This window comes from Chroicocephalus ridibundus, chromosome 12 (assembly GCF_963924245.1).
Source record: "Chroicocephalus ridibundus chromosome 12, bChrRid1.1, whole genome shotgun sequence".
NCBI lineage: Eukaryota > Metazoa > Chordata > Aves > Charadriiformes > Laridae > Chroicocephalus > Chroicocephalus ridibundus.
The window spans coordinates 7,607,474-7,618,602 of NC_086295.1; the positions used below are offsets into that span (position 1 = coordinate 7,607,474).

General features: G+C 42.6%; 1 protein-coding gene across 1 annotated transcript; it reads left to right on the forward strand.

Moving 5' to 3' along the window:
* Positions 1 to 9,058, forward strand: LOC134522631 (1,25-dihydroxyvitamin D(3) 24-hydroxylase, mitochondrial). The gene is made up of 12 exons (XM_063350446.1): positions 1 to 258; positions 370 to 560; positions 740 to 833; positions 1,552 to 1,648; positions 2,844 to 2,935; positions 3,637 to 3,748; positions 5,137 to 5,282; positions 5,611 to 5,777; positions 5,948 to 6,026; positions 6,442 to 6,636; positions 6,740 to 6,851; positions 7,699 to 9,058. The coding sequence occupies exons 1-11, from the start codon at positions 1 to 3 to the stop codon at positions 6,848 to 6,850; spliced, it is 1,542 nt and encodes a 513-aa protein (XP_063206516.1). The 3' UTR covers position 6,851; positions 7,699 to 9,058.
* The last annotated feature ends 2,071 nt before the right edge of the window (positions 9,059 to 11,129 follow it).

Below are 11,129 nucleotides of genomic sequence, written 5' to 3' on the forward strand. Positions count from 1 at the left end.
ATGGGAGGCTGCAGCATCTTCCTCCGGCACCCCGCCCTCACCTGCGGCCGCGCCGCGATGGGCCCCGCCGGCCGCGCAGCCCCCGCGCCGCGCTCGCTCGCCTCCTCCCTCAGCGCCCCGCGGCCGGCGGCCACCCCCGCTCCCCGGGGCCGCGGGCACCCCCTGGCCGCCCTGCCCGGGCCCCCCAGCTGGCCGCTGATGGGCAGCCTGCCCGACGTCCTCTGGAAGGGGGGGCTCAAGCGGCAGCACGAGACGCTGGTGAGGCGGGCGGAGGGATGGGGATGCTGCGGCGGGGACGGGGGGGAGGCAGGGGAGCTCCTGGCACTCACCGGGGCATGGGGGGTGTGTGTGTCCCTTCTGCGCCCCCAGGCTGAGTACCACAGGAGGTTTGGCAAGATTTTCCGCATGAAGCTGGGGGCTTTCGACTCGGTGCACATCGCAGCCCCCTGCCTCCTGGAAGCCCTGTACCGCCGGGAGAGCGCCTGTCCCCAGCGCCTGGAGATCAAGCCCTGGAAAGCCTATCGGGACTATCGCGACGAGGGCTACGGGCTGCTGATCCTGTAAGTGGCACCTGCGGCACCCGGGGGGGCCTGGATAAGGTGCAGGGGGAGATGGTTTCCGAGCGGCCCGGGAGATGCTGCTTTTGTTGCACATGCTGTGGGTTTGGGTGGTTTTTTACTGCTTGCTTTCTTCTTTAAGCCTTTCTGATTTCAACCTAGCTGTTCCTAATTCAATCTAGGGAAGGAAAGGACTGGCAGAGGGTAAGAAGTGCCTTTCAAAAGAAATTAATGAAACCCAGGGAAGTTATGAAACTGGATACCACAATCAATGAGGTACGGCGCTTTGAGAAACTCTTTCTCTCTCCCCACTCCCCTGGAAACCTGGGAAATAAAAGCAGATCAAATGATGTCGTTTACCTGGATAGCTGTTGATCTGCTCTGCGGTGCTAAAACCATGAGTTAATACTCTGAAATCATTCGGGGAATAATAAGTACAAACTGATTATCAGGGTCTGACCAAAAGCAAGACCACACAGAAACCTGTAGTTGAGATTGTCTGGCTCCACAGAACAGTAAGATGATTCCACAATGATATGGGCTCCAGCAAACAGAGTGTTTGCTTACTTTTCTTGCATTCAGTGTTTTTTGCCTTCACTGCTTCATTCTTACGTTCCTCCTGCCAGGGAATACCTTCCTCTCTAACTTCTGTGTTCCTCACTGAGTTTGAGGAGCATCTGTGACACACAGTTTAATACTCTTTATTGTGAAACTCCAGTATTATCCCAGCGTCAGTCTGAAGCATTTAATTCCTGTGGAGGAAAGCTCAGTTTGTCAAAGTACAAGCAGTAATAGCATGAGAGTCGTGTAAAATCCAAACATATATTAACACAGGGTGAGATTGGATCTTGTTCAAAGAACAGGAAACATAAGGCTTCCTCTTGTAGGTGAGATTGTTACCTATTTAAAAGACAGTTGAAATGTTAAATTACACAGGATTTTTACTAGTTGATGTCATTTTATTCCCTTCTTTTCTCTCCTCTCCACCACTTAGGTCCTGGAGGACTTCATGCACAGAATAGATGATGTTTGTGACCACAATGGACAAATGGAAGATGTTTATTCAGAATTCAACAAATGGTCATTTGAAAGTAAGTTGTTTTTTGCCTGAGAATGGTATGCATTTTGTACCCGCCATGGCATTTCAGTTAAAGTACGATCAGTGATGACAGTGTAGGCTGATTAGTTCCAAACTATCAGCTAACCATGGAAAGCGGGTTGCAGAAAAGCCACGGGACTATCAGTAGTTCCCTGCAAAATTCACCAGCAGCTATACAAACTCTTCTGACTGGCTATCTACGTGGCTTGTAAAGAAATTCAAAAATAGTGACTTAAAAATCCAGAACTTGGGGGAATCACAATGCATTTATCTAGAATGGGATCAGATACCACATGACCATTTTTGTCCATCTGATAGTTGTTAATTATCAGCAGCACAAGGTCAATTAAATGATCCAATAGCAGTGAGAAAGTATTCATAGTAGACAAGGGTTGGAAAATCCCATTTAAAACATTTACATTGGGATTGAGAAGCACTGGAGTAAGTTACCAAGACAGGAGCCTCCGTCTTTAGAAACCTTTCAGAGTACAGTCAGGAACCATCTGCCAGGGACGACTTAGGGCAGAAGAAATGGGATCAGTGGTTCCCAATAAGGAGGGAAGGCTGGGTGTAGATCTCTGCCAGACCTGTCTGCTCGTGGCTGTCTCATCTCAGCAACCTGTGTACTGAGTTCCTGAAAGTGGTTTTTTTTCCACGGTCAGTGGTCATGGCTGCATTTGGAAAGGGAGAAATAGGAACTGACAGCTTTTTTTAAAAAAAAAAAAAAAAAAGCAAGGGAAAGAGGTGGAAACTTGTGGAGCGTGGGATGCTGCCAGTGTTTGCAAGTGTTTTTTGGCTGTGGAAAGGGCTAGGAAATGCTGGACTAGATAGCCTCTTCAGGACCTCTTTTCCTGCGACTCAATTCTCTCCAGTAGCTTTGCCGAATATCTTACTTGCCAAATATGCCAGCCCTGCGTGGGAGAATGACCTGCTGCTCATGTGAGGGGATCCGTGGGGATTCTTATTTGTGAAGAATGTGCTGCTGTACGGGCATTTTAGCTTGATATACTGCTGCTCGGGTCTGAGGCAAACGTGCAGGTGTTTTGAAGGGCTGTTCTCAGAGGCGGGTATCATAGAACAGGGAACATTTTTCAGAAGGATAATCCAAGCCATTCTTTGACAATAAATGGTAGACACCGTGCACCCTTCTGTTTGTACCATTTAATGATAATATTGCTTAACAACAGGTATCTGCCTGGTGCTGTATGGAAAGAGGTTTGGACTCCTACAGCAGGATGTAGAAGAAGAAAGTTTGAACTTCATCAAGGCTGTAAAAACGGTACGGAAGAGGCTTTACTGGGGCCCAATCCAAGGCAACACTCAGATGTGCAATGCTAGTACTGACCATCTGACTGTCCCATTATGAAACACCTAAATTTGTAGGGGGCAAATGCTGTATGGACAGCAGGGTAATGCTGGAAATATAGTTGTGGGGTGGGTTGGTCGGTTGGTTAACTTTCCTCTCCCTCTGAGACACCTGTTGTGCAACACTGCTGTGCCTTGGGTGTGTCTCTTGGAGTGTGTGAGATTATGCAAATACTCTGGATTTGGCGGTTAGTCATTCCTGCAAGCACACCTGCTCTGTATTTTGCTGCAACTTGGACACCGGTGATAGTTTTCTGCCTAATTTTAGCCATCTAAAATATAGGCATCTAGCCCGGCCTAGTTTTTTAGCTCCATCTGTTGTCAAGGGAGAGAGAGGCGCTGCCAAAGGGTGGCTTGTCCCATTCTAAAACAGGTGCCTAAAATAGATAGGATGAATCACCTACTGGAGAAGCCTCCCATCCTCCACTGGCTGTCCCTCATTTTTAGCTGGATACGGTCTATGTAGGTTGAGACCCATCCTTTCTGTCCAGGATGGAAAATCTGCCAGAATCCTCACTTCCTGAAAATTGCCTTCTACTTTACAGTCTAATTTTGTTCAGAGATTACAAGTATATGAATTAAAGAAAGATTTCAAAAACTCTTTCTCCGCAACAGATGATGGCTACTTTTGGAATGATGATGGTGACCCCCGTGGAACTTCACAAGGGTCTGAACACAAAAGTTTGGCAAGCTCATACTAAAGCATGGGATGATATATTTAAAACAGGTTATTGTTTTAAACACGATTTGTCTCCTTTCCCTTCATATCTGTTTCCTACTTGGTTGATTTAACTTTCTTCATACTTGCTACTGCCCTACGCTGCTGTTAATTGCTGCCTTCGGCACAGATTGAGACACCTTTGCTGCAGCTAACCGCAAACCTGTTCCAAGCATGGAAGCGCTGCTTTTCTTATGAGTGACGCTTAGGTCTGGTTGTGGGGCAATACTCAATCCCCAGGGAAGCCCCAGAAATCTGGGAGCCAGAAACATCGTGAGTCCACTTCAATCTGTCAAAAAAGTAAACAGCCAGAAAGTGTATAATTTCTTTAAAGGCGATGAGTGGGAAAAGGAGCTTCCCTCAAAGGGACCTCAAAGGGAGTTGTTTTCTTGAGAAACAAGAATTTTACGTGCAACAAAAGCCTGTTTGCTAAAAAAAAAAAAGTGATAGGTTTTGTGAACAACCAGGAATATAGTCGTAAGTCTTAAAAACCAAAGCAATTTAAATCATAAAGTACAGTTTGGCTTTTTGACAACATTTTCTGTCTATTTAACATGAATTGGCCTTCAAGGTTACAAAAATTATTCTAACTCCAAATATGAAGTTAAGTTTATATTTTTCAATATTTTGCTAGACGGTGACAGTTATAGCTAAAGATTAAGAAAGGTTTTGGCACTTGGATGATTGTAATGCTGAGTGATATATTTCTTTTAGGTATTTGAGTTCTTGATACGTCAGGACCTTAGGTCATGCCAGCCACACGTGCATTTATTTTATTGCTTCTTAGTTTATGGTTTTAAGAAAGACACTCTAAACCACTTTTGATCAGAAAAACCAGTTTGACACCTTCACTTGATATGAATAGCTCCATACTAGGAACTGGTCTTAACAATTGGGATATTCATGAAAAAGGGTGGGCAAAAATCTAGTCCTTTATATTTAAAAAAAAAAATCCTGTAGAAATTTGGCATCTATTTTTACCTTCCCCTGGTAAATCAAAGGCTTAAGTTTCCCCTTGGGGAGTCTGTGTGCTAAGTGTCTTTGATTTTTTTAACACCTTAATCCCCTTTGAACATCCAAGCTAATAAATTTTACACACTTGTATTTCTGTTTGCTAAATATTTCACTCAACGCATCACTGATTTCCTTTCCTAGTTTAAGAAAGCAGACTTCCTAATAGTTTGCAGGAGGTCCTTCAGAAGTGATTTTTGTGACTGAGTTTTTGTCTAAAAAGGGAAAATGCCATTATTTATTGCTTGAAAAAAGGAGCTCATTGCTTGAAAAAAGGAGCACAGCTTGATATCTTCTTTTAAAGTCCTGCATGTGAGACATAATTTTATTTTTATAGTATTTTTAGTGATTTTTCCATTAATTACCTCCTGCTTCTCCCTCCTCAGCCAAGCACTCAATTGACTGTCGACTGGAAAAACACTCCGCAAACCCTCAGGAGGATTTCCTGTGTGACATCTATTCTGGAGGACAACTTTCCAAGAAGGAGCTGTACGCTGCCATTGCAGAGCTCCAGATTGCCGGAGTTGAAACGGTAAACCTGACTTTCTGAGAGCCTGTTAAAATTAGCATCCTTCCAACTCCCTGCTTTCTTCCATAACCTAACCATCACAACATCTGGGAGTGAGCTAATCCTGTCGTTGCTTCAGTGGCCTAATTGCAAGTGAATTTTTACCTGAAATCACTAGAGTCTTTCTTCTGTTCGTTACTCCTAGAGAACAACTGGGATGGCTCGTAATCCCTTAGGTTTACAAAATACCATAAGGCAGTGACCAGCCATAAATGGTGCTTTGAACTTTTGGCAACTTCTTGTTTCTGTCACCACAAATGGAGGTCTTACAATTCTTTTTGGTTTGTTTCAGACGGCCAATAGTTTACTGTGGGCTTTGTATAACATTTCACGCAATCCCCATGTTCAGCAGAAGCTTTTCCAGGAAATACAAAGTGTTTTGGCTGCTAATGAGAGCCCAAGTGCTGAGAACTTGAAGCACATGCCTTACCTAAAAGCATGCCTGAAAGAATCCATGAGGTAAAATTCTCAAATAATTTGCAAAAAGCGAAATGGTCACAAAGTTTTTTACCAGCTAGGGAGAAAGAATTTTCTAGTATGTATAATTTTGTTCACCTTCTTGTTTAAGGTAAACTATGATAGATACAGGAATGCTGGAAATTTAACCCATTTTGTTTTTTTCACTGTAGATTAACACCATCGGTGCCATTTACCACTCGCACCATCCACACGGAAATGGTTCTGGGAGATTATGTACTGCCCAAAGGGGTAAGTCAATTAATTACTATGATATTTTGTCATTGATTAACTGTCCTGTAAACCACAGAAGTTGGTCGTATTTCAGTCTCAAAATGACTTTCCCAAGAGACAAGTCCCAGGATACAGAATGAGGAATTCACACCAAGAATTCCTATAAACTGAAAATCATACCTGCCAGCACTGCTGTTGGATTTAGACAAAAATATTTTGGTGTGCTATTTCAAAAATTTTTTCAGACTTTCCTATGATTTTCTGAGGAAACTATGACCATTTCTGTGAATTTATCTTCAGAGGATGACACGACATCTTCCGAAGAAACGGCCTCGCCTTTACTGTTGCGTTATTTTTTTCCATCAACAAGCTGATTCACTTGGTAGCTCTAAGCCAGTTTGTAATGAGACTCTTTCTAATGCTTTGTTTATAGACCGTGCTAATGATAAATAGCCATGCCCTGGGTTGCAATGAAGAGTACTTTAATGGCTGGACTCAGTTTAACCCGGAGCGCTGGTTTCAGAAGAACTCAATCAATCCTTTTTCTCATGTTCCGTTTGGCATTGGGAAGAGGATGTGCATCGGGCGCCGCGTAGCAGAGCTACAGCTTCACTTGGCCCTTTGCTGGGTAAATACTCTAAAATGGCATCGCAATGCCTGGCTGTTCAACGTTTAACCTCATCAGAAGATCTAGAAGGCAAAGCACGCTAACTGAAATGTTTGTCTTTCAGCTCATTCGCAAATACCGAATTGTAGCAACTGACAACAAACCAGTAGAAACACTCCATTCGGGAATACTGATTCCAAACCGGGAGCTTCCCATTGCATTTCACAGACGATAAGGTACGTGCATAAGGGCCTCCTGAGCACATGAGACTTTTCTTTGAACCTCATTTAGAATTTTCAGAGAACTGTGAGTGTAAGAGAACAGATGTTTTTCTAAGCTTTATCCTCACAATGTGAGATTTATTAAATGCCATCACACTTTGTTACTTTTAACAGAAAATATTCCATGTACTAAGACAAGTTTTATACAGCTTATGGCTCTGAAGTTAGCTGTCTAGTTTTAAATTCCAAGAGAGCATGTCTTCTGTGCATGATGCAGGTCAGAAATGGGGAAATCAAAATATATATACTGTTGGAGGAAATAATAGCCATTATTTTGCTGCAATATAACTTCTCCACTGCATTTCTAGAAGATATTTCCTGAAAAGTAGCATTTCATTTTAAGCATCGATGTACAGATTAAAAAGAAAATGCCCTAGTGAAGGAACAGTACACCAGTAGGCTACAGAGTTTAAATAAGAAAACTTGACTTTAGGCAGAAGGACAAAGAAAAGAAATATCTATTTGTAAATAGTCATGCAATGTTGCAACTTATTATACATTGATGATTCAAAAATTGAATGTAAGATTTTCTTTGCTCAGAAGCTTATACAAATAAGCTATCAAAGAAGCTTATTTGCATAACAATCTAAATTGGAAAACTGAATCTGATCTAGAATTAAGTTCTCAAATTAGTGACATTTAAATACTGTGGGAGATATTTTTTTGCTGGCCAACACCACAGGAAAAAAATCACCCAGTGTAATCTGACTAAGGGTATTGACTCCTTTAACTGAAGTTTATGCAGTGCTGTTTGCTTTTAAATAACCGATCGCTATATAGATTCTTTTTCTCTTTAATGCAGCTCACAGAAAATAAATGGCAGGCCTGCTGCTGCCTTCTCTGAACAACTATGCATGGACTGGGAAAGTCAAAGCCTGGGGTACCCAGTGGAGAAACTGCAACACAAGTCCCTTGAACAATTGCTCGGCCAGAAATAGTACCAAGAAAAGAACCCATACTGTTTTATTGGAAAAACGTGGTTAGTTAGTTCAGCTGTACTTAGCGATGTTAAAAGGAAAGAAAAATACCACGCGTGTTCATATACCTATCCAAATATACTGATTTAGTGCAGCCGAGGGACTGTACAGGGTAGAGCTCGGTAATGAGCGGCAGAGTGTTCTGTATAGCTCTGTAGAGGGCACAGTGAAATTACTGCAGCCTCAAGCTGTTCAACGGGCTACCTTGGAAAGAGCTGGTTTCCAGTTTGTGGGGATCATATAGGACACCCGAGGGAACAACAGCCACGACTGAACTGGCCCTGTTAGCTCAGAGTTGAAGAGCTTCGAGGAGTCAGCCTAAGGGAAAAGAAACTCGCTTAGTCCTTATCAAATGATCAGTGTCATGAATTAAACTGAGAAGTAAGCTGGCGGTCTGTAATAAGGCTAATAACAGGGCTTAAAAATTAGGATAATTCAAGAAGTATACTTTCCCTAAGGTTATTCACTTCCTTAATAAAAGGGAAATAAGGACAAAGGTATATACCAGGATTTGTTCCTCATGCCTGCACAGTACTTTGATTTCAACTGTGCGGTTCAAATCAATATATTGCTGCAATACTGTGCCTGCCACAGACTCTGCTCATACCAATAGAGTTTCATGCCTCCAACTCCCACACAAGCCATTTTATCACACCTTTATTGTAAAACCTTAGTGGTCTTTTATTGCATGAAAGGCCTTATCCGTAAATGGAATCACTGGAATCCTATGGGTTCTGCCACTATTAAATGATGATTATCCTAACAGGATAGTTACTTCATCATATGAGTAACATAAAATGTAGGTTTCAAAGAACCACAGGAAATAAGGATCCTAAACATTTCCAAGAGGTCTACTTCTTGTGGAGATTTCAACACCTGTATCTAAAGGTTAAAGCTGTCACTGCCCTGCATGTCATACTGTAAGTTAGCTATTATGGTCACTAGTCGATTTTTCCCACTGACGCAGTTTCAAGTACAGGTTTATATATATAACCAAGAATGGTTATTTTTATTTTTTTTTTTAGATTCTGAAATGATACAAGATTTTTAGCATTTGATGGTGTGTCTCCTGCATTCTTTTTATTTGTTTTCCTCTGCTGTTATACTCAGACATGTAAATGTAGCCATATTACAATGTGTAAAGCAATTTGTGCATTATCTGAATCTTTCTAGTCAATGTGGTAAAAGTCAATTTTGTGATAAAATAAAGATTTCTATTTTTTTTTTCTATAGATAGTCTTCCATATTTTTTTTCTATCAAGTCTTCGTAGCATCACAAAAATCTTGTCTTTCATGGTAACTTCTTGCAAAAACGCTGCTGGGGAGCTTTCATCTCTCAGCTTAACATCCTCCATGGGCTTGAACTCGAAATTCCACAAAATCAAGTTACTTTAATTTAACAGGGAAAAACTGCTTTATGCTACCCCTGAGTCGCTCGATTGCGTGCCCTAATGACACCCTGGCTGGGGAGCGGTTTGGGAAGCCCAGCTCCTGGGGGGCGTAGGGTGGGCACTGCCCAGCACCCGGCCACCCCGGCCAGGCGGCTCCTGGTTTAGCGCGTACAGGGGAGCTGAGCCCTGCAGCTCAGAGCTTTGGTGCCAAACTCCTTTTGTGCTGCTAATCTCGCCATTCCTTCAATCCAGACTAGCCCTAGCTTTCAGGAATGTGTTAAATCCATGCCTACACCCCTTTTTCCTCTGTATAATCCTATGAGCCCTCAGTGAATGCTAACGTCAGGAGGCTTTCTGCATCCATCGCACAGTCTGAACACGTTTCTCCCCCACACGCACGGTACTGAGGTCTCCAGGGACGGGATTGTTACATTTCCCTGCCATTATGACAAGATAAAACCAATATAAAGTTTTGAGGAAGGATGAAAATAGTTCGAACCTTTGCAGGATCAAAAGAAATGATGTATATTAAAAAAGCCGTCTGCCCAACACTGTGACTGACAGCCCGATGGCTACACAAAGAGCAAATTTGACAGTTATCAAAACCACGCTCTTTGCCAAGACAAGGCTGCCTCCGGCTGAGTGAATGATGGCGTATGAAAGCCCGTGCAGCGCTATGTGAGAATGTCGCTTTTGTGAAAATCATATTGCAACGTGTACGTTAGAGCGACTGTCGGTCGTGCTGCTGAAACCACCCCGACAGCCGGGAGCCCGGGGACGGCGGGCTGGGGGACCGTCGGTGCTCACCCCATCCCCCAGGAGCTCTGGCAGCTCGTGCTGAGGAGCAAGGCTCTGGGGGGGAATCTACCCAAACTGCTACAACTATAATATACACCAGGTCTCTTCGTACAGCATTATAAACTAATATTACTCCGTTAGAGCCAATGGAGTTGTGGCAATATGGAACAAATGTTAACAGAAAGTCAGGACTATTGTTCGATTCCAGGCACATCACATTGCTCACAAATGTTCCAATGATTTAACTTTTAAAGACAACCAAAGAGAAGAGGTGTTATCTCGTTGAACTGACCTTGACAGCTGAGATATAGGCTATTTCGAAATCCTTTATTGCTTCTGTATAGTAAATCACAGGTTCGTGCTTACTGGACTGATTATTATTTTCGCTGCTTAAATTTAGGGGAGCTAAAGATCTATACAAGCGTTGCTCTGAGTAAGTTTTGACCAGCTCTGTGCCAGCTGAGGTACAAATGTGTGCTGTCTTCTGGATTTCTGAAAGTACAATAACCACTGACCTGGAAAATTTTGTTCCGGAAGCTTTGTAGATTTTCAAGTTCCTGAAGTTTTCAGAGAACTTCATTAATCTGCTACCTCAAAGTACACGTCCAAAGCAATTTACTTAGGAAACAGGTAATTATCAAACTACAAAGATAATGAATGACCAAGCCAGACTTGCACATTAAGAAACCCAGATGGTTTTCTTTTTCTCGTATTTCAGAAGTATGAAAAACAGCATCAGGCTTCTCAGATTAATAAATGTCTATGAACCCTTTTGCCTATGGTCAGCTGGATAAATTCAGTTCAGTTCTTGGCTTTTTTGGAATGATTAGCTCATTCAGAATTACTTATTAAAAAGACAATGACAGCACTTCTTCCCTGTTATCGTTTCCTACAGTTACGCCTCAGAGGAAGATAATTGGATCGTAAAATAAATGGAATTAATTGGCCTCCACATTAACTTTCTCAACAAGGAAGTGAACGAGGTTCACATATCCAAAGGGAAGCTAATTCTGTTCGGGCTTTAGGCATGTTAGTGGGAATGATATACAGAAAGTTGGAGCCAACTA

What these genes read in the sequence shown, in the direction of transcription:
- LOC134522631 (XM_063350446.1), top strand. Translation starts at nt 1, where the DNA reads ATGGGAGGCTGCAGCATCTTCCTCCGGCACCCCGCCCTCACCTGCGGC. An exon ending in CAACAAATGGTCATTTGAAA is followed by an intron (nt 1,649 to 2,843) that starts GTAAGTTGTTTT and finishes GCTTAACAACAG; the next exon opens with GTATCTGCCTGGTGCTGTAT. An exon ending in TGCCTGAAAGAATCCATGAG is followed by an intron (nt 5,778 to 5,947) that starts GTAAAATTCTCA and finishes TTTTCACTGTAG; the next exon opens with ATTAACACCATCGGTGCCAT.